The sequence below is a fragment of the Wickerhamiella sorbophila genome (assembly GCF_002251995.1).
Source record: "Wickerhamiella sorbophila strain DS02 chromosome Unknown contig1, whole genome shotgun sequence".
NCBI classification, from domain to species: Eukaryota; Fungi; Ascomycota; class Dipodascomycetes; order Dipodascales; family Trichomonascaceae; genus Wickerhamiella; species Wickerhamiella sorbophila.
In genome coordinates this window covers 828,108-849,056 of record NW_020193984.1, presented here as the reverse complement: position 1 = coordinate 849,056, position 20,949 = coordinate 828,108, and the positions used below count along the sequence as shown (strand labels likewise).

General features: G+C 49.4%; 14 protein-coding genes across 14 annotated transcripts; 7 read left to right on the top strand and 7 right to left on the bottom strand.

Moving 5' to 3' along the window:
* Positions 1-82: 82 nt before the first annotated feature.
* On the bottom strand, positions 83-754 carry B9G98_00510 (Ubiquitin-conjugating enzyme E2). The gene is made up of 2 exons (XM_024807068.1): positions 692-754; positions 83-645 (listed from the first exon to the last, which is right to left on the bottom strand). Exons 1-2 carry the CDS (start codon positions 733-735, stop codon positions 243-245), a joined length of 447 nt encoding a protein of 148 aa, XP_024662836.1. The 5' UTR covers positions 736-754; the 3' UTR covers positions 83-242.
* An 847-nt stretch (positions 755-1,601) lies between these two features.
* Positions 1,602-4,136, top strand: B9G98_00509 (Sterol regulatory element-binding protein 1; the record flags this gene model as incomplete). The annotated part of the gene is made up of 1 exon (XM_024807067.1): positions 1,602-4,136. One exon carries the CDS (start codon positions 1,602-1,604, stop codon positions 4,134-4,136), a length of 2,535 nt encoding a protein of 844 aa, XP_024662835.1.
* A 166-nt stretch (positions 4,137-4,302) lies between these two features.
* B9G98_00508 (Oxidative stress response two-component system protein SSK1) lies at positions 4,303-6,123 on the top strand (the record flags this gene model as incomplete). The annotated part of the gene is made up of 1 exon (XM_024807066.1): positions 4,303-6,123. One exon carries the CDS (start codon positions 4,303-4,305, stop codon positions 6,121-6,123), a length of 1,821 nt encoding a protein of 606 aa, XP_024662834.1.
* A 56-nt stretch (positions 6,124-6,179) lies between these two features.
* On the top strand, positions 6,180-6,611 carry B9G98_00507 (Ribonuclease P/MRP protein subunit POP5; the record flags this gene model as incomplete). The annotated part of the gene is made up of 1 exon (XM_024807065.1): positions 6,180-6,611. The coding sequence occupies one exon, from the start codon at positions 6,180-6,182 to the stop codon at positions 6,609-6,611; it is 432 nt and encodes a 143-aa protein (XP_024662833.1).
* A 14-nt stretch (positions 6,612-6,625) lies between these two features.
* B9G98_00506 (Pre-mRNA-processing protein 45) lies at positions 6,626-7,657 on the bottom strand (the record flags this gene model as incomplete). The annotated part of the gene is made up of 1 exon (XM_024807064.1): positions 6,626-7,657. The coding sequence occupies one exon, from the start codon at positions 7,655-7,657 to the stop codon at positions 6,626-6,628; it is 1,032 nt and encodes a 343-aa protein (XP_024662832.1).
* A 75-nt stretch (positions 7,658-7,732) lies between these two features.
* Positions 7,733-8,050, top strand: B9G98_00505 (hypothetical protein; the record flags this gene model as incomplete). The annotated part of the gene is made up of 1 exon (XM_024807063.1): positions 7,733-8,050. The coding sequence occupies one exon, from the start codon at positions 7,733-7,735 to the stop codon at positions 8,048-8,050; it is 318 nt and encodes a 105-aa protein (XP_024662831.1).
* A 42-nt stretch (positions 8,051-8,092) lies between these two features.
* On the top strand, positions 8,093-8,614 carry B9G98_00504 (hypothetical protein; the record flags this gene model as incomplete). Its single annotated transcript, XM_024807062.1, has 1 exon — positions 8,093-8,614. One exon carries the CDS (start codon positions 8,093-8,095, stop codon positions 8,612-8,614), a length of 522 nt encoding a protein of 173 aa, XP_024662830.1.
* A 21-nt stretch (positions 8,615-8,635) lies between these two features.
* Positions 8,636-11,455, top strand: B9G98_00503 (ATP-dependent helicase HRQ1; the record flags this gene model as incomplete). The annotated part of the gene is made up of 1 exon (XM_024807061.1): positions 8,636-11,455. The coding sequence occupies one exon, from the start codon at positions 8,636-8,638 to the stop codon at positions 11,453-11,455; it is 2,820 nt and encodes a 939-aa protein (XP_024662829.1).
* A 6-nt stretch (positions 11,456-11,461) lies between these two features.
* Positions 11,462-13,471, bottom strand: B9G98_00502 (AP-2 complex subunit beta; the record flags this gene model as incomplete). The annotated part of the gene is made up of 1 exon (XM_024807060.1): positions 11,462-13,471. The coding sequence occupies one exon, from the start codon at positions 13,469-13,471 to the stop codon at positions 11,462-11,464; it is 2,010 nt and encodes a 669-aa protein (XP_024662828.1).
* Positions 13,472-13,527: 56 nt separating this feature from the next.
* B9G98_00501 (MEMO1 family protein C4H3.04c) lies at positions 13,528-14,418 on the bottom strand (the record flags this gene model as incomplete). The annotated part of the gene is made up of 1 exon (XM_024807059.1): positions 13,528-14,418. One exon carries the CDS (start codon positions 14,416-14,418, stop codon positions 13,528-13,530), a length of 891 nt encoding a protein of 296 aa, XP_024662827.1.
* Positions 14,419-14,516: 98 nt separating this feature from the next.
* B9G98_00500 (Eukaryotic translation initiation factor 2 subunit alpha) lies at positions 14,517-15,458 on the bottom strand (the record flags this gene model as incomplete). The annotated part of the gene is made up of 1 exon (XM_024807058.1): positions 14,517-15,458. The coding sequence occupies one exon, from the start codon at positions 15,456-15,458 to the stop codon at positions 14,517-14,519; it is 942 nt and encodes a 313-aa protein (XP_024662826.1).
* A 139-nt stretch (positions 15,459-15,597) lies between these two features.
* On the bottom strand, positions 15,598-16,626 carry B9G98_00499 (Vacuolar protein sorting-associated protein VTA1; the record flags this gene model as incomplete). The annotated part of the gene is made up of 1 exon (XM_024807057.1): positions 15,598-16,626. One exon carries the CDS (start codon positions 16,624-16,626, stop codon positions 15,598-15,600), a length of 1,029 nt encoding a protein of 342 aa, XP_024662825.1.
* A 330-nt stretch (positions 16,627-16,956) lies between these two features.
* On the top strand, positions 16,957-19,425 carry B9G98_00498 (Start control protein cdc10; the record flags this gene model as incomplete). Its single annotated transcript, XM_024807056.1, has 1 exon — positions 16,957-19,425. One exon carries the CDS (start codon positions 16,957-16,959, stop codon positions 19,423-19,425), a length of 2,469 nt encoding a protein of 822 aa, XP_024662824.1.
* Positions 19,426-19,747: 322 nt separating this feature from the next.
* B9G98_00497 (Ribonucleoside-diphosphate reductase small chain 1) lies at positions 19,748-20,947 on the bottom strand (the record flags this gene model as incomplete). The annotated part of the gene is made up of 1 exon (XM_024807055.1): positions 19,748-20,947. The coding sequence occupies one exon, from the start codon at positions 20,945-20,947 to the stop codon at positions 19,748-19,750; it is 1,200 nt and encodes a 399-aa protein (XP_024662823.1).
* Positions 20,948-20,949: the final 2 nt, after the last annotated feature.

Below are 20,949 nucleotides of genomic sequence, written 5' to 3'. Positions count from 1 at the left end.
GGTCTTTGTAACCGGTGCCAGCTATAGTGTGTTTAGTAGAGGGGCTGGGAGAGTTGCTGACACCCCCTGGAGCTTGGTCAGAACTGGAGGGTAACTCCTACAGCGCGGAGTCACACGACGATCATCGTTATGTGGCACGGTAGATATTTTAGAATGCAAACTACATAATGGGAGCTTTACAGAGGCAGGGTCTAGAGACTAATGTGCACCAGCCTTGAGAAACTCCCTAGAAACCCAAGAGGTTAATTCACAGCATACTTTCTAGTCCACTCGCGAGCGTTTGCGTCAAATTTAGCACGGTTTTCTTTGTAAAGGTCGGCGATTTCGGTTACAAGCGGGTCATCAGGATTAGGATCGTCCAGAAGCGAGCAAATAGAAAGAAGAACCTTGGGAATAGTTAATGCTGGTGACCACTTATCTTTGAGGATGTCTAAACAGATGGACCCGTTAGCATTGATATTAGGATGGTAGATGCGGGTTTTGAATGCCACCTTCGGTGGCTTGAAAGGGTAGTCTGGCGGGAAATGAATGTCTAAAAAGAACAAGCCTTGTGAGTAGGGGCTGTCGCTGGGGCCAACAATCGTGGCTTGCCAGTGGTAAAGATCATCTCCGGTCGGACCGGCTGAGCATGAAGAAGGAGGATCTCTGATTGTTAGTGCTGCTATTCTGCAAAGTGTTGTTTGCCACTTACCTTTGAATTTCCTGGAGCTCTTTGTTGATGCGTTTGAGAGCCATCTCAAATTACGTGTGTGTTAGAGTTTCTACAGAAATGCCCACTTGAGTTATATAACATGGGCTAGGGTACCGAGGCTCCGACGCCTGGGTGAAGGTTCTGGTCAAAAACACCGTAGGGTCGAGGACACGAGGGGCGTTAGAAGTATAGACGGGGTAGTGGGACTATAGACAGCGGACTAAGCAGAGGAGAAAAAAACTCCTCAGAGACAGCACTTATGCTTGTCAATTATCGGCGAGCCGCAGAGAGCCCGCCCAGAAAAAAGGGGCATCGAAGACGTTGAAAGGCGCCCCCATTCATGACGGGTCGCTAACGTAGTAAACCAATTAGAATTCAATTGTCGGCAACGACTATAAATATCAAATATATACAGTGCAACAAAAACTGTTTCGCCTTCGTTCATATATTGGGGTCCACTTGCCTCATGGAGGCTTCGTCCTGTTCGGCGTACTTGCCGAAGCGGACGCTGCGCAGGAAAACAGCAAGTTAAAAAACCCCACCTTGCCGTAAATACAACCACGCAAATTTCAACTCTAACTAAAATTATAATCTCTTAAGTAAATCTGCCCGAAACTTTAGTTCCGCATTTACAGGTTTTAGCTTTTTTTTACGACGCCTTGGCGCAGAGCCTACACAGCTCACAACCGCGCACATGCAGCCAGGACCTGTATTCCCACGACACCAGGTACAGGTATGCATGGGTTGCTTAGACAACATGCAAGAATCACCTTACTTTCGGAACCAAACGAGATTACGTCACTGATATTTTAATATCTGAGAAAAACGAGAGCCACTTGCAAACTTCATTCACGGTTAAGGTGAAACCTATACCCTTTCCAGTTTCTTCTTTTGATCACTTTTCTTAGCAATGGAGAACGCGTTCATGTACGGGCCGCCCGCCTTGGATGTTGACTATTGCAAGCTTTTTATGGACTCGCTAGAGCCATCGAAGGAGGATTCTGCCGCGGGGGTCACAGACCACCAAATGTTCATTCCCAGCCCCCAGACGATGTTGAATTCCAGCGCAGATCCATTCCAACTAACTCAGCCTGCCCCAATTAAAGAGGAACCAGAAGAGAATGGCTTTGGTCACTACTTTGGCCTCAACAATGATATGTGGTCCGGACCAAGTGATTCGTCGCCTAGCGACCAATCCATCTCGGTCGATGTTATGGATATGCTTGGATCCAAACGCAGTAACAACTCGTCCCCTGGACAATCCATGAATCCAAGCGGTGTCTTGTTTTATCCATCGCCTACCCATATTCAAGGCGTCTCGCCACCGCACCTCCAACAGTCCACGAACTACGCTGCCCCCTTACAAATGTCTCAGACAGCCCACCATATCGGCAATGGTGCTCATCAGTTGAATTCACCTCCTATGGCTCAAACCTATGGCTCACCATTAGGGGCAAATCACAGATCGCCAGTTGAGCCTCACAAGCTCCCAGCGCCTACTGTCTCGAAAAATTTTACCAAGAATTCTGTGACAAAACGTCCAAATGTTGTTGTTTCTGGTGTCTCTAAACCACCCGCAACTATTGCTGGTGCGACAAGCCCCGGCCGTCAACGCAAGTCCAAGTCCACACACAACTTGATTGAGAAGAGATATCGGAATAACATAAACGACAAGATCAACGTTCTGCGGGACTGTGTGCCGTTCCTCAGAGATCTTTCGAACGCTACTGAAAGCACCAACGGAGACGGTGCCCCCCAGCCTCGTCTCAATAAAGCCACTGTCTTGACCAAGGCTGCAGAATATATTCGTCAACTCCAGCAGCGAAATAATGCCTTGACGAAGGAATTGAATGCTCTCCGTGCACAACAGGGACTCGATACTAATCAAATGCCGCCACTGAGATCACCGCAAAATGAGGCAGAGTCTTCGTTGTATATGGATGAATATGGCCGTCCTCCCTCAGCGTCGAGCATGTCCTCAGTTTCGAGTTCCGGAACGCACTTTTCCTCTACTACGAAAATGGCCGCAACTTGTGTTGTCGGTGGTGCTTTGGCGATGGGCGGAATGCTTGGAAACGACGACCTTCGTGGTCTCGCCGCTGTCGAGCTCAATCTGCCCTTCGCTCCCACACACACATTGGGCTCTTTCCTGAAAGTTGCTTCGGCAATTTCGCTACTCGGGACTGCTATTTCACTCTCTCAGGATAGACAGGCTGCTTCTCGGCCCAAAGCTACTAAACACTATAGTAGCTTGCAGGAGCACCGTCAAAATGCGTACGAGACTGCCTGCCAGATGCTCAACACTCCTGCAGATGCAAGTACTCTTGGCATGATATGGAGACTGCTTGTGGCTATCGTTCAAGTTATTGTCTTTTCGCTTATGGGTGAGAGTATGCTAAACGCGTTCATGGAGCTCAGTGGTATCGATGCCCGCCAACGACGATCTATGATTATGCAGGCATCAGATACCCAACTTGTTGGTGGCAGTCGAGCGGGAACGTCGAAGCTTCACCTTCTCTATTTGCTTGTATCGCAAAATTTGCTTCCTGCTACCCCCCGTCGGTACATGATCCAGTCTATGCAAGCCCAAGAACTCGGCCGCAATTCTATTTTGAGACCACTCTTTAATGCTATCGCTTCCAGGCTTTGGCGCAAGGCCTCGCAAAGCTCAAGCGGAGCTCGCGACTCGTCGCCTTGCCCCACCTATTTAAATGAGCTTGCCGCCCTTGACTACAATGAAGTCATGACGCCCCGCACTCGTAAATGGCTTGGCTGGGTATGCGATAGTCTTAGTATTCCCAACTCTCGGGACTACAGCTCGCTTGTATCAGATCATTCGTTGACTACGGCGTTGGATATTCTCGCCGCTGCCAACGCAATCCAGGGTCAGAACACCGCTCTCGAGCAGTACCTGGTTGACGACGATAGAGCCAAGGCGCTCAAGAACCTGAGAAAGGTTGACACAATGACGCCTCCTACCACTTGGACGATGTTGCGAAGTGAGCTCTTGCAGGTAGTGATCAATGGAGCTTCTGACACCAACAAAGTCTGCAATGTTTTGCAGGAGGCTCAGGCAATGCTTCGCAAATACTCGATGTGTTCGCCTGAGACTGTGACAACATTGCGAGCTATTATGCTGCTTCACCATCACAGACAAGGATCGCCAGAAAGCCAAGAGTATGCTCGACAGCTTGCGACCCAAATTTTGGTCAAAAAAGATACCGTCGCAAGCTCAGCAGACATTTTGTGTGTGTTCTTCATGCTTCGTGAGCTGGCAAAGGAACCCCACACTGAATCCGCAGCCAATCTCTCCGACGCAGCGTTTGTCTGCCGCCAGTGGTTCGGTAAAGACGAATGCGCAGGCGACTTTGGTCTGGGATTGAGCGCCCGCCGTCGTCTTATCCGCGAGTCTATCGCAATGGCTAGAGTCTTTGCTCAAGTTTAAATTATACATATATATATTCGAGCCAGTGGTGGCTCAATAGATTGATTCCGATAATAACCCGCTTAATAATCATATTTTTTTATTATTAACTCTCCCACCATAGATCTTCTTCCCAGAAACTGGCATCTCACCACAGTCGGTCTCGAACTTCTACCAGTTGAACGCAATGAGCGACGCTAGGGTCTCGGACGCTCGAGCATGGCCCAATGCTCAAGTGTCTATGTCGCAATCCTCTTTAGCGAGCTCTCCATCGAACCAGGGCACGTTACCGGGTCGAGCCGGACGGCCTGACTCCGCATTACTGCAGGCGACGGCAGCGGCGACGGCAGCGTCGAAATCACGTCCCCAACTCAAAGTTACTACATCGCAAGCGAATATAGCTGCAGTGCAGCCTGGTCCTCGTCGTATCTGGGTGAAAAGAGCCGGCATGACCCCAACTAGTCTCCTGGTTGAGGCAGATGATCTCGTGGACGATCTCAAAATGAAGATACTTGCCAAGTACCCCACATCATTGTTGCGAACCTGTGATCCAGCAGATCTGGTAGTTTCTATCCCGGGAGATATAGCAAAGATGCTTAGGACTCCCGTAAGCACCGCGTCGTTCGCTTCCCCGAGCGTGGCGCAACGCAAGCTATCGTCTTCATCAAATTCGCGTCCCCGAGCGCAGTCGATTACAACTGGCAAAACATTCAAGTCGCCACTGGCTTCACCACAGTTGCCTTGTGCCATCGAACTAGAGCCAGATGAGTTGATTGTGCCGCTCATCGACAAATACTTTCCTGATGGAATGTCCATGTCTGAAGCACTGGATATTAGTCCAACTAGCATACCATCTGGTCAAAGTGGAACCTCTTCCTTAGCACCTGCTGGACCGCTTTCCCGCGCAGGCAGCTTGGCCACTCTGAGCAGGGCAAGATGCCCCACCTCCATGGCTCCGCCCCCTCTACTTTCCCAAACGCAAACGGCAGCAGCAGCAGCAGCAGCAGCCGCAAAGCCCAAACTCATATCCAGTCCCTCATCCACTCAACTCGTAAAGCGGGCGGTTGGTTCACAGCCTGAGAAAAAACCCACTGACCAGGCTCAAAGCGCAGGTGCTAGTGGGGGTGTTTTGCTTTTGCCACGGCAGTTAACTCTTTCTATGAAAAAAGAAGTAACTGCAGACTCAGAACCTGTTTCTCCAGCTCATACCGAGACAAAGGACTCCGAGAAACAGGACGGAAGCAAAAAAGAAGACCAAAAGCAAGAGGGGTTGCTGGAGCTTCGCCAAATGTACAAGAAACTCCCCTCTGCTCAGGCGAGCGTTGTAGTGCCCCAGGTGAATGTTCTGATTGTTGAAGACAACGAAATCAATCAGAAAATTTTAGAAACGGCCCTACGACGGAACAAAGTGCGCTGCTCGATTGCTAAGAACGGCCGTGACGCTGTAGCAAAGTGGAGAGAAGGCGGTTTCCATATTATTTTAATGGATCTGCAATTGCCAGTCATGTCTGGACTGGAGGCATCCAAAGAAATCCGCCGACTCGAAACTGTCAATCGTATTGGTGCCTTTAGCGCGACGTCAGATTCCAAAAACCCTCCAGCACAAGAACAAGACAAAATCGATCATAAGCTGTTCAAGAGCCCGGTAATTATTGTAGCGCTGACTGCGTCCTCGAGCGCAGAAGATCGCTCGGAAGCCTTGAGAGCTGGTTGCAACGATTTCTTAACCAAGCCGGTAAACCTCGAGTGGCTCCAGCAAAAGCTACTTGAGTGGGGCTGCATGCAGGCCCTCATCGATTTCGAGGGATGGAAAAACTGGTACGTTTTGGAGTCTGGCACTCCTAAAGCCGGCAATTCGCTCTTCCGCAAAACAGTCACTGCGCCCTCTGCTCCTAACGAGATCCCGCGGCCTCAATCTCCTCGCGCGCCCTCTGTCGGCAGGTCCGGACGCGCTCTCGAAAGGAACGCCCCTCGATCTCGCTCTAGTTCTACACGTCGTAGTAAGTAGCTTTGTATATTTATGAACCTTATCTTGTCTGCCCGGGGTGTCTGTTTGTCATCGCCATGGTCAGGCTGAAAACCCGATATCTGCTTTTTGAGCTCCTTTTCCCCGACAGTTTAGACCTTGCACATCCTCATGAATCCCTGAGACAAACCAAATCCAAAATCGAGTATCGTAAAGTAGCTGACGCCTTCAAACAGGCGGTTTTGGAGCATTCAGGCGAACAAGGCTTGGGAAGCGTGCAGAGCTCGTTATTAGTGAAGTACTTTAGCCCTGCTACAATGACGGGGGTTTTAAGAGTGAGCCGAGAATACTATCGAATTGTTCAGGCCTCACTGTCGTATATCACAGAGATCGACAACCAACGGGTAATTGTCAAGATTGCAAAAGTTTCCGGCACCATCAAGAAAAGTCAACAGGCTGCCATTGCCAAAGACAAGGCATATATTGATATTATTGCAGCTGACACCGCTTCTACAATCGGCTACAACTAGTTTTTAATAAATATTTATTCGTACTTATCCTCGATCCGTTCGAATTCCACAGGGCCTGCGGATTTTTCGTCCAGTTTCGGTCGGTAAATCTGGCGAGCTGCTTGCTCAGCGGCAAACAGAGGCTCGTCGTACAAACCTTTGCTTCCGGTGGACTTTCCAAACAGCCGAGAATCGAACTGGGCGTCGCCAGTGAGTGCTGGCTTATGGCCAAGAGCTGCTGCCTCTGAAATGTCGCGCTCTTTCAAAGCCTTTTTCAACCGGGAAGATCGATCTTTTTCGCGTTCACTTTCACCATCATCAAGGGGTCTCTTGCGAGCTTTCTGGGCTAATAGTTTCAGTCGTAGCTCCTTAGCTTCTTGGGCCTTTAATTGCCGCTGCTGTGCGGCTTCATTTCGTTCGTTTACTTCTTGACGAGCCTTGCTTTCTGCCTCGTATAAAGCTTCAGCCAGTTGTGCTTGGCGATCACCTGCTTGAACTGCAGATTCATCAAACCTTCCGTCGGCTGCAACCCGTTTTTCCACATCAATAACAAAGCCCTTATTGTTCTTCCACCCCGAAACACTTGGCGGAATATACCACTGTCTTTGTTCCTCGGCAGTTAATTTGGGCGGGGCTGCTTTAAGCACTGGAGCAGGCGGAGATGGAGGCCGGGCCGGGGCTTTAACGTGTTTATGGCGAGCTGGTTCCAAAGGATCGTACTGAACGTCGACAATTTTCAGAGTGCGTTCTCGTGCAGATTCATTGACGTGCGCCGCTGGGGTGTATTTAACAATCGATGGGCCTGATTTTTCTTTGGTCTTTGTTCCTAGTTTTTTATCGAGAATCGCATCTATTGCCGCCTGAGTCCGATCTCTCGTTTCGTTCACCACTTCGGTTGGTGGACGTGCCAGACCGCTCTCGGGTCGTACAACTACCAGTTTATTTGCTGCAGGAACAACAATTTGGGTTTCGGGGTTCTTCAGTGCCCCAGCAGTCGCAACTGCTACCGATACGTTACTTTTAACCGCCCGCTTTGGCCGGGGTAACAAGTCGTTGATCGAATTCATGATTAGCTCATGCGGCTCAATGCAGCCTAAGTAGTTTAGTTCAGAAAGACCTCACTAACAAAAAACCCACTTACCATGAATACTAGCTACGAAGAAGAATACAAAGCAGCGATGTTTGCTTGCGAGCAGGCGCAGGCGAGCGCCATGAATCTTGCTGCAAAACTAGAGCTCCTTCGCGCCCAGAACATCGAGCTGCGCAAATTGATCCTGGAAGAAACCGAGAAGGGCGAGAAGATTGTCAATGATATTTTGAATCTCAAGCTAATTACCGGTGTTTTTCTAAGCGAGCTTTCTGAAGCAAACATGTCTTGGAACGACCGAATGCGCGTGTACGATCCAGCGACCCGCCCGCAATATCCATTGCCTAAAATCGGCCGACCTATAGTCTCTTAATTTGAATTATTGTTAAGTAAGGGGTTTGTTGACTTCCAACATATGGTGTTTGGACACAACCACAGAAAGGCCCGCAGGCTTGCCCAGCAGGTGCAGACCAACTTGCCTGATCTGGATATAGATCTCGCCTCAATCGAGGATGCTACGGCGCATAGCACTATGTTATCGGAAGATGAGCAGCGGGAGCGAATAATGCAACAAAACGATCGCCGCGAACGCTATGAACTAGCCTGCATGAAGCTAGAGGTTGCATTCAACAACGAAATGGGACCTCATACTGCGCTACAAAACGAATTGGAAGAGATCAGACGTCAAAACACCCAGAGAAGTGAGCTGTGCCGCCAGCATAGAGAAGAAGTGTTTGCCCTCGAGAAAAGTGTTGTGGCCGCGAACGCTGTGTGGAATGCTCGGGTTGTCGCCAACGGTCAGGCATTGACCTCTGAAATTGATTTAACAAAACCTCTCGGCTTGAAACGCAAAACTTTTGGTACGAGATCACCACTCAAAGAAGCTAGTCTGAATGGTCGCTGGCGCGTTCAAGAACCCGAGGGCACTTATAAATGATTCGGCGGGGCTCTCTTTGTCATGGACAACCTCCGTCGAATCTTCGATACGGCGTGTGTCTTGTCTACTTTTCTCTCCAAAAGATCTGATTACCGCCCTGACGCAAACAAGATCGCACATGCTGTATCCCAGCAACTTAATCAAGAGGTATCGTTGGACGACTTGAGCAGGATCAAGTATTTGCTTCCGGACGAGATTGTGTTTGACTACGAAGACATCGTATTTGATGCAGTTAACGATAGAAGTGAGCCGCAGAAAGTGTTGCTCTTCCAATTCGTGGATACAGTCAAAGATGCTGAAAATCCAGGATCCTTGTTGGCCAAAATCACTCAACGAAAAGAAAGGTTTCAGCGAGCGGCCAGTCAGTTCATGTCTCGCAGATCATGGGACGACCTTGTGGAGGGTGCAAAGTCAATGTACCCACGTTCAAACCCAAATATATCTATGGAAATTGGCCCATTGAAAGGCGAAAGTATGGACGAAATTATAGACTCGTTGGATGAAGAATTAGCGGCCAAGCGAACTGTGCCGCCTAGACCAAGCAGCTATGCACCTACACCGTCCAGATATGAACAATTGCTCTCTCAGTTTGGAATCGAAAAACTTTATTCGCACCAGGCACAAGCCATTGAGTTCATTGAAGAAGGTAAAAACGTTATCATAACCACTTCAACGGCCTCTGGAAAGTCTCTGGTTTTTCAAATGCCAATTGTTGATTGTCTTCAGTCGGGTGAGGGCACAGCCATGTATTTATCCCCCACAAAAGCTCTTGCACAAGACCAGTTGAGATCGTTCAGAAATCTGCTTGATGAGGACCTTGTTTACGCTTTCGATGGTGATACACCCGCAAACGACCGCCAGGGTATTATAGAAGAGGGCAGACTGATCCTGTGCAACCCGGATATTTTACACTGTACAATACTTCCGCAATGGCAAAAATGGCAGCGTTTTTTAGAGAATTTGCGTTTTGTCGTGCTCGATGAGTTGCATTGTTACCAGGGGGTGTTTGGAGCTCACACGGCCATGGTGTTTAGACGCTTGCGTCGTTTATGTTTCGACCTAGGCAACGATCAGCTTCAGTTTATTGCATGCTCGGCAACAATAGATAAGCCGCTCCATTTTTTTTCTCAAATTACAGGTCTTGAAGAAGAACAGATTCGAATGGTTGACAATGACGGTTCACCAGCGGGAAAGAAGCATTTCTTATTTATAAATACCCCTCACCTGGTTGAAGATGATCCATCCAGTGGGAGGGCGCTTCCTATGACTATTGCAGTTCCTTTGTTGATTCGATTGGTCTCGAGTGGACTGCGGGTAATTGCATTTTGTCGGGTTCGTAAAGTTTGTGAGCTTATGATGAGATCGATTCGAGAACAGTTGAGGGACCAAGATAACGGTGAAGAGATCTTGAGCTGTATAATGAGCTACAGAGGAGGGTATGCACCCGAAAAACGTCGTGAGATTGAGCGTGAGATGTTTTGTGGAAAACTCAGGGCTGTAATTGCCACTTCAGCTTTGGAAATAGGTATTGACATCGGAAACCTCGATGCTGCTGTTTTGGTGGGGTTTCCGTATTCTTTGGCTAGCTTTCGTCAACAAGTTGGGCGTGTTGGTCGCCGCAGTACTGATTCGCTTGTGGCGATCGTTGCGGATGGCTCAGTTCTCGACCGCACTTTTGTCAACGACCCAGATAGGATCTTTACTGATAGAGACCCTTTGATTCCTTTACCAATAGAACCCGCGATTGTTTCGAGCCATTTGGACTGTGCGGCATATGAATTAGCCCTGACCGAGGAAGATGGTGAGGTGTTTCCGCTGTGGGAAAGCCTGAAGCATTCTCTGGAATTCGAAGACGGCCAATACCATACTTCAAAGTATCGCCCTGCTGAAAAAGTCAGTCTTAGGGTTGCCGACTCTACAGATATAGCTGTGGTGAATGTGACAGGTGGTAATTGCGAGATTCTAGAAATGATAGAGTTCAGCAGAATCGGATTCACAATATACGAAGGTGCCATTTTCCACCATCAAGGTAAACCGTACATTGTAGTGAAGCTCAATACGGATGAAAACTATGCACACGTTATCGAAACAAAAGTTCAATGGACAACGCGACAACGAGACTTTACGGATGTTGACCCGCTAAGCTCGCAAAAATATAAAACCCTGAACGATGCTTTATGTGCCATTGGCAAAGTTCAGGTAGCAACAACAGTATTTGGGTATTTCAAAGTCGACCGAAGAAACAAAATTATAGAGGCAGTGGACGTGTACTTGCCCCCATTTGAGGCCAAGCGAGCCGGCATTTGGATGAATTTGTCAATTGCTGTTCTAGAAACCATTACTGAAAAAAACCTCAATGCGGCCGCTGCGATACATGCCGCAGAGCATTTGATCATAAGCATGATTCCCCGATTTGTTGTAACGTCTCCTGGGGATCTCGGGACAGAATGTAAGGCTCCTGAGAAGGAGCTGGCAAAGAAGGCGACGGGAAGAATTCGCCTTGCTCGTTTGATCATTTTTGAGAGACGTGGCGGTGAAGCAGGAAATGGAACTGTTGAAAAAGTTTATGAATGCTTAGATCAAATACTTGATGCCTGCTGTGAGCGTATTGATGCATGCCCCTGTACTCATGGATGTCTGGATTGTATTGCCATGAGCGGATGTACCGAGAATAACATTGTTTTGTCGAAACCCGGGGCACAAGTCATATTACGCATGTTGATGAACCATCCGATCGACGATGTCCCTGATGGCCCTGAACCCAACTTCGAGGCAAGCGATATCATCACCGTGCAGGCGGTGCAGGCACATCCAGTAGTGAATATTAAAAAAGAAGAGTAATTTCAATTAAATATCTATGAGCTTGTCATTTTCGAACTCGTTCAAACTTTCTAACGCGGGGCTGTCCATGGGTTGATTGTGTCCAAAAGATGTTGTTGGACCACCCAGTGACGGTCTGGGTGGGTGAGCAAACATCATTGAATGTTGTCGAGACATTTGGTTCTGCGGGCGAGTAGGCGTTGGAGGCGGTGCATTTTTGCGGAGATTGGTTGTCTTTAGACGGGGTAACAATGCTGGTGACTGCTCAAGTTTCATAGGTTTGGCGATGCGGAAAAGAGATGCAGCAGGTTTGAGGTAGACGGTGCTTAGATGGCCCAAACGTAGTTCTAGCTCCTCCAGGCATGCCTCGTCGATGACAATATTTTCACATGTAATTGCTGGAAGATGAGTGGTAACGATGTCACGGGTTTTGCCTGCATCAGCGGACAAAAGCCGCCAGTACATGAATGCCCGATCCCGAACATCCGGGCTGGTATCTACGGTCGTAGCGATTTCAAAAATGCGCGGAACCAACATTTTAGCCCTGACGGGATACGCAAGGAATAGTTTAATAGCAGCAGTTAGCAGAGTGAGCTGCAAATCTGAGGATGATGCACTGGCGAACGCACTTTTACATTCTTCCGACAATATCGCTGGTGCATCTTGAACGATGCTAGGATATTGGCCACACAGCCAAATGAACACAGTTCTGGCCTTGACATCGGACCAAATCGTGTCTTTCAAGCTAACAATATCGTCCACAACATGGATAAACTTGTCAGGATATCTGCGCAGAATTTGTAGCATAGCGACAATACCCTCCTGGGCATTGTAGTCCGTGCCTTTCATTGAATTACGCATGATCACTCGGACACAGGAGTCTGCGGCCTCGGGGATTGTAGTGGCAAGACGACCGATTGTTTTGATGGCTCTTCGCGACGTGGTCTCATCTTCTTGTCCGATACAAGTTTCAAGCTCAAAGATGACATCACTATAATTCTTCGGACTTGAAAGCAGCAGCAAAACCTCGATTTTCGAGATCTTGATGTACACTGGATCGGCCGATTTGATCACAAACGGACTAGTGTCGAGATGGACGAGATCGGGCCGATGTTGTAATAGCATGATACAATTTCTGAGCATAACGTACTGGATTTCAGCAGGTTTGGCTAGCAGCAGCAGAATTGCCTGATCGATTGACTCGCCAAACCGCGGGACTTCTGTTTCGAGATCCGCCGCGTAATTACTTAGAAACAGCAATGTACGCATAGCAGCGGTAATAACAGCAGCATTGGCATGCTTTAGTCGGGGCATGATCATCTTTATCAGTCTAATCGCCTTTATACTTGATTGTGGGACATACTCCATGATAGCATTCAGCAAATAAACTTGAGACCACTCGTTGCAGTCGGGCAGAATTTTGGCGAATTGGAACACCGTAAACTCATCAATAGTCAGGACAATACTCTTGTGGTGGGAAGTGAGCTCATTCAGAGCAGCAACTGCCGCAGCTACGACCGAGGGATTCTGGTCTACCAACATGTGATTGAGACTCTTCAAGAGCTCATTGGACATCGGCCCCTTGGGGTCGGCAGACCAGGCTTTGGCGACAGCAAATACAGCAGTCTTACGCACGTATGCGTCTTGGTCTTTGAGCATTGCTAGCGATCTTTTACACGTGAGCTCAGCAAACGGCTTCAGTGGTACCGAGGATACCGTTCTCAAAGCCAGGGCCCTGACCAACGGCGAAGAACTGTCAAAATCGTTCTCTAGAATATCTAGAGCGTTGCTTGCTAAAACAGGGCGTGATTTGGCGTAGGTTTCAAGGTACAAGAAGCACATTTTCTTGATTTCTAGATCATCCACAGCCATACACCGCACGATCTCATTGAACAGGTTGATCATATCCGTATTATTGATCGTCATGTTCACAATGACTTTTCGGAGTGCAGCCCGCTTTGTTTTATGGTTCTTGTCCTTTTTGTCAACCGCCAAATCGGCCCTCAGCTCGGCTGCGCTAGCCGCTCGATCGCTCATTGTGTAAGCCGGATGGGTTGGATGGGCAAATACAGGGGAGTGAAATAGAGCTATAATTAGGCGATTGCAGCAGCATAACTGACGGAGCTATCATGCCGACTACTTACATGAGAGCTTTGAGCATAATGAAGCCACTCAAAGTGGATTTGACTATTACAAGTCTCAGCGAGACGTACCAACACACTAAGCGGCCGGTGCCCACACACTGTGTTGCCGGTCTCCTGAATATATTTATTCCAACTGTCCGCGTTGCCGGTTGATGCAATTTTCATGCCCTCTTGGTCCAAATCACGGATGCTTTCCCAGATCGGTCGACCCAGAGGAGACGGGTGCTGCTTGACAGGCGCTAAATGGTCGGTACCAGCAGGGCTATAGCGGGTATAACCGAACCTGGAGCCCCAATGACAGAAATCTGAGCTGACGATAAAAGCAATTTGCGGATTATCGAAATAGGGGGTGAGTAATTGGACAAAGTCCTGTTCGGCGGCAGACGAAAGGTCGCCAAACACTAGTGGAACAAAAGTTGCTTTTGAATTGGTGTATTTTAACATTGGCAGATGCATTTCCAACGAGTGCTCTTCGTCGTCAGTGTCTATATCCAGATAGTCAACCCCTTGACTATTGAGTTTCCGAGTGATTTGGGTGTCCACTGCCACCGTACCTAACGGAGTCTCATATCCAGCGTATTTGGACGTTCGCACGCCCTTGAAATATTGACAATGGGAAGGACCCATCACAAAAACTGTCGTAATGTTCGGATCCAGACATTTATAGGTATGCGCTAAGGTGGCACCGCAGTAGGTATAGCCAGCATGTGGGCCTACGCCAAAGCGTCCAAAGCGAGGCGAATCGACAGTATTGAACCAATTTTCAATCTGGGTCTGTAATTGGCGCTTGTTAGCGGAATACCAACTACCGCCGTGGGTTGCTGGCCGAATCGACGCCATTAATGATGTGAGGTGCTTAAAGGTAATTACATCAGGAAAAACGGGAGGGTCTCAAATATGGAATTTTTTCTTTTGTAAATGATCATTTATGAACAAAACTAATCAAAGTCCTCGCCCTCTTCTTCTTCGCTATTATAGTCATCGCCATCAACCTGTTTCGTCTCGGCCTCCGACTTCTCCATAAGTTTAAGCAGCTCGGCATCGTCAGTCTCGGTGACGGCCTTGGGAGCCATCTTGACCTTGAGTTCGCCACCGGCAGCGACGATAGACTCTTTGATTTTCTCAATAGCCTGCTCAAGCACCTCGACGGCCTTGTTCTTATCGAGGGCCAGCGACGTAAGAACGAACAGCGGGGCGGCCACGAGCTTGATTTTAACCGGCACCAGTTCAGTGCCAGCGGCCTCACCGGCACGCAGAGCCTCTTTGATAGCGTCAATACCCTCGTAGCTGAAGCAGGTAACTTCGATGTCTGCCCGGACCTTGACGGGGTTGGGGGTCATTTTATGCGAAATCTGGGCAATGAGGTCGTGGTAAACCTCCATACTGGGGGGCGTGATGCCCTCAAAGACCTGGTCCGGGTTGGTGATGACCAGTTTGAAGCCGTCGTAGGCGTGGCCGTACTTGCGGGCCAACGGCCACGCATAGGTCTCGTACAGGCTCTCGAGAGCAACCTGGTGCTTTTCGGCGATGTGGCGCAGAATAGAGTGCACAGCCTTGGACTTGGAGTAGCGCTCCTCGCACAGAATAGCATCCTCAGGAATAACTTTTCGCTTGGACAAATCGATGTAGCCCTTGTCCTTATCGACACGCAGAACAACAGCAACCTCATTGCGTCCCACGCGAATTAGCTTTTGGATAGAGCGGAACCGGCGGCGAGACAACTCGCTCAGCAGGATCATACCCTCGATCTCGTCGTACTCAAGCAGCTTGACATATGCTCCCATATCGGCAATCTCCTTGACGTTGACCATCACAAGGTCGTCAACTTCGGGGTACTTTTGCTCGTAGAAACGGCAGGTACTGGTGTTCACTTCCGACATCCTATTCTATTGTAACTTAGGCCGACGGCGACTTTGCAGTTTTTTTGCTAACCAGGAAGGTGTCTGACTAAAAAAGGTTTTTGGGTGGGCCAATTTTTCAGGAGAGTCACTTTATAGAAGTTTCTAATGATAAATACAATTATTGAGCCTTGAAGTGTCGCAGGATCTCCAGGGCCTTGGTGAGTTCGGCAACGGCTGTATCAATGTCGTCGTAATTCAGCGCTGAAATTGCGTACTTGGCGTGCTTTTGGGCTGAGGTCGTTGTGGCCGCCTCGGCCATCACACTCTTCATATTAATAGCCTTGTGCTTGGCTGGTTTGCTGGGGTGCGCAGACGGCGCCGCTGGGGCTTGTGAGCGTGCCGCCTGCTGGGGCTGGGTGAAGTCTGTCTGGTCGGGCTTTTTGGGCGGTGCGTCGTAGTCAAAGGGCACCGATGGGGTGGCGCCAGGCGTTCTTGGAAGCCCTAAGTCGTTCGGCTGGGCATCTGGAATGGCAGGGAGCGAAACATCGGGAGGGGTCGCTGGAGTGGACGGCAACGAAATAGGGTTCTCTGCTGGAGTCTCTGGAAGTTGCAGCTCGCTGTCGGCCGGTTCACTGTCTTCGTCTTGAGGGCCGTCTTCGAGTTTGGCCTCGACTTGGTCCTCGACTTGGTTTTGGGGCTCCTCTTGGGTAGGATCTCTGCCTTCTTTCAGTGCCCGGAGAATTCGTGCAGCTTGGAATTTCGCATACTTGATCTGCTGCTTCACCGCTTCATCAGGCTCCTCCCAGATCTGTTGCAAATCGAAGAAATTGACCGCCGCCAAAAACGTCTGGGCAGTAGCTTTGGTAGCTCGACGCTCATCAACCGCCTTGGCTGCTCGCTCAAAAATTGACGAAGCAAAATTGGTGGCGTATGCCTTGCCAACTTCATCGTTCGAGATAATCTCCAAAGCTTCCGGTTTCGACAGAGCCTCGCTCTCTTTTGCCGTCTCAATCTCGCCCAACAAATCGGTAGCAAATTGCTTCACCTGCTCGTCGCTCTGGTGCAATTTCGTGGCCAGCACTTGCTGCACTGCATAAAGCTTGCAAAAGTACGCGATAATTGGGTCCTTTTGCTCCAATTCGGCCGCCCGTAACAGCGTCGTTTTAACAAACGACACACTACCAGGAACACTCATGAGGGTAAGCATGGGTTAGGCCCGATTGCCTTGTTTGAAGGGAGACCAAGTAAACTGTCCAGGCCCAGCAGGCAATGTCGAAATTATTGGCGAAATAATCTTCTAGGACGCCAGCGGTGTTTCGAACCGGCAATTCGGCCAGAATCCGCAACCGTATTTTCCAGCTCACGTGACCACCCAACACGCTTCTACACGCATTTAGCCAAAACCTGGCGGGTTCATTACGTGACGGATTTTCTCGATTGGAAAAGGTTGCGCAACCCGATCAGAGAGCCAGTCAACAGTTCGGGAGTACCAACGCCTGGATTATTTTCTTGAAAGTCGCACAAATTAGCTGTTGCCATGAGTGATCCAGCAGCTGCCGCAGCTGCCGCCGCCGTGGCGGCCGCGTCCGCAGTAGGGGCCTCCACACCTCGCAGCTCCGGCTCGCAGTGCCCGGACGATATGTCTACACAACCAGATAACGGCTCTCAATTGAAACACGATCGGGGCACACAGTCCCCTCATGGTAATATGGCCACAGCGGAGAAGGATTCCTCGTTCTACGGTAGCCAGCCTCCGGGCACCGTTCACACACCACGTCGTCCAAGCGGGCTTTCCAGTCCCCACGGGACTCATTTCGACGGTAGGCGACCGAACAACGGTGTCTATGTCGCTACTTACTCCAATGTCGATGTTTTGGAGTACGAGGTCGACGGAATGTCTGTTATGCGTCGAGCTCGGGACTCCGCGTTGAACGCTACCCAGATCCTTAAACTCGCCGGTGTTGACAAGTCAAAGCGCACTAAAATTCTCGATCGCGAAATCACGGGTGATTTCGAAAAGGTCCAAGGTGGCTACGGCAAATACCAGGGAACATGGGTCCCCTTCGAGCGCGGCGTGGCACTATGCAAACAATACTCTGTCTATGAAACGCTGATGCCATTGTTGAACTTCGAAATGTCGGCTCATCAGCTCCAGCAAACTCCTACCAAAGAGCAGGCCCAGGCAGCCAAACGCAATTTTGCTCAAATGCAAGCTGCCGCCGCAGCAGCTCAACCCCCTCATCCTGTATTTCCTCAATCTCACCGTTCGCCCTTGGCCAACCATGCGATGGAGGCTATGAACTCGTTGATTCCACACCACAGCGGGGAACCGCAGTCAAAGAGGATCAACACAAACACGCCAAGCGGGCACTTGCAATCAGATGAGCAATCAATACCGCCATCTTCTCAGCCTCTGCCCCCGTTATACGATAATGAACCAAATTTTGAACAATCGAGAGATATCGTGACTGATTTATTCTTAAACATGGGAGATGAGCAAACTTTATCTGATCTTCTTAAAGATCGCCCTCAACCTATTTTGGTTGACGTCCCCATAGACGACTCTGGCCATACGGCGCTCCACTGGGCAGCGGCACTAGGTAGACTTGGACTGGTCCAGGACTTAATCGCTCATGGTGCGGATCCTCGTCGTGGAAATCATGCCGGCGAGACACCTTTAATCCGAGCAGTGCTGGTAACTAACACCTCGGACATGTCTTCTTTCAGTAATCTCTTGGACTTGATTTACCCCGCTCTTTATATTGCCGACAATTCTGGCCGTACGGTTCTACATCATATTGCTTTAACCGCTGGAATCAAAGGACGCAGTGACGCCTCGCGGTACTATCTGGAAACCCTTCTCGAATGGGTAGTTCGGCGAGGTGAAAACAGCAAACAGAACGCTTACAGTCTTCGTCGGGTAATTGAAGAGCTTGTGAATGTCCAGGATTATTACGGGGATACTGCTTTGAATATTGCTGCTCGTATGGGCAACCGAGCAATTTACAGACAGTTACTTGATGTTGGGGCAAACCCGAACATCTTTAACCGTGCCCGTTTGCGACCGTTGGACTTTATTAACCTGCAGCCCAACTATGCAGTACCCGCGGTCACTCAAATCACCAGCGACGGGAAGGTAATTGCTGGTCTTGATGCCAAAGCGCGGTCAGAAGAGTTGCCATTGACCAGCGCAGCTCTCTCTGGAGTTGAGAAACGCAAAGAACTACGCGATATGGTCGGAGACCTGCTTGGGTCGCTCGAGCGTGATTTCGAGAGAGAAATGTCTTCAAAGCAACAGCTTATTGATAGTGTCCATGCCCAATTGAATGAAGCCACTCAGCGTTTGAACAAAGTTAAAGCAGAAGTCAGCGAGGTCAAGGGAGTCAAAGAGCGTATCAATACTCTCGAAACCGCTTATTCTACTCTCGAAGATGTTATTAATACCGAAGAAAAGAAATTTTCAGAACAAGAACGTCGCGAAGGCCGCCAGGTTGTTGGGGTTGACGATCGTAATTGGGATGCCGACCAGCCATTCCGCGTGGACATGGAAGAAGAGTATCCCCCTATATTGCTAAAGGCTCGGATCAATGCTTACCGAGCTAACGAGGACAAGTTGATTTCTTTGCGGAACCAACTCAAACGCCGATCCACAGTTCTAGAGGACAAGTTCCGGGAGGTTGTGTCACTCTGTACTGGTGTCGAAGTGAGCCAAGTCGACACGCTACTGGAGGGTCTCGTTCAAGCAGTGGAAAGTGACACTGGAAGTATCGATTCTAGCCGGTTGTCGCTTTTCTTGAACAAAATAGACAGCCTTCCAAATGGCGTGCAAACTGGTACAAAGAACGAGGAAACAGAAGAAAAACCTACAGCGATGTCCACAAACAACAGCAAGAATTCTGCCGCCGCTGCTGCTGCCGCTGCTGCCGCCGCTGCTGCCGCCAACGCTGCCGCCGCCGCATCTACTCCATTAGCGGAGTCTGCTCACACTGAGCCGTCAGCCGCCTAATGATTCATATATATTATTTTTGGTCTCTGCCCTTTGCCGGTCTCAGCTTTATGTCTTATTTTAAAGCTTTGAGCAGGATGCAACGCTTCGGCGTCGTATAGGGCTACATTAAAAGTTGCTTTATTGAGTGCGACTACTCCAACGTGGTGTAGCTGCAATTTAAAAGCAAACATCAAATGTCATGTATATTTATTTTGTAGCCAAAGAGTCATGACTTCGGTTTTGATAAGTCCCTTTTTTTTTTATTTTCTTTTTCTTTTTCTTCAACGGAAATTACTAGGAAAAATACAAAAATCATAATCATAAACAAAATGCGTCAACATTAGAAATCCTCATCAAGAGCGAAGCCGTTAGACTCCTCCTTGTGTTTGCTCATAACACCGGCCTTTTGGTAGTCGGAGACACGCTTCTCAAAGAAGTTGGTCTTACCGGACAAAGAAATGTTCTCCATAAAGTCGAACGGGTTGGTGGAATTGTAGATTTTGTTGAGGCCGAGAGCAACAAGCAGACGGTCGGCAACAAACTCAATGTACTGGCACATAAGTTTGGAGTTCATGCCAAGCAGGGAGACGGGCAGAGCCTCAGTCAAGAACTCCTGCTCGATGGCAACCGCCTCGGTGATGATGCGCTCGACGATCTCTTTCTTGGGACGGTTCACGAGATGAGAGTAAAGCAAGCAGGCAAAATCGGTATGCATACCCTCGTCACGAGAAATCAGCTCGTTGGAGAAGGTGAGACCGGGCATGAGGCCACGCTTCTTGAGCCAGAAGATGGATGCGAAAGAACCCGAGAAGAAGATACCCTCGACGGCAGCGAACGCAACAAGACGCTCAGCAAAAGTAGAGGTCTCGTCACTGATCCACTTGAGAGCCCAGTTCGCCTTCTTCGCAATGCAGGGAATAGTGTCGATGGCGCGGAACAGGTGGTCGGCTTCCTTAGGGTCCTTGATGTAGGTATCAATGAGGAGGGAGTAGGTCTCAGAGTGAATGTTCTCGATCATAATCTGGAAACCGTAGAAACACTTGGCCTCGGGGATCTGGACCTCGCCGGAGAAACGCTCGACGAGATTTTCATTGACGATACCGTCAGAGGCGGCAAAGAAGGCGAGAACGCGAGAAATAAAGTAGCGCTCATTTTCGTTCATGCGGTTCTCCCAATCGTGCATGTCCTTGCCAAGATCAATCTCTTCAGCAGTCCAGAAAGAAGCCTCGGCCCTCTTGTAGGCGCTCCAAATCTCGTGGTACTTGATAGGGAAGAGCACGAAGCGGCCGGGGTTCTCCTTGAGGATGGGCTCATCCTTCTCACAGTCTTGGAGACGGCGACGTTCAGCGTGGTGGGCCTCATCAATAGGACGGGCAAGGGCCTCGTCGACAGCAGACCTCTTGGGCTCAGAGACCAGTGCCTGCTTCGCGCCGTTACGAGCCTCGAGCTGGGCTCGCAAGTCAGGCACATCGCCTTTCGAAAGGTCGAGGTCAGTGAGGGCAGCTGCTGCTTTCTTGGAGGGTGTCTGATCGATAGCCATGG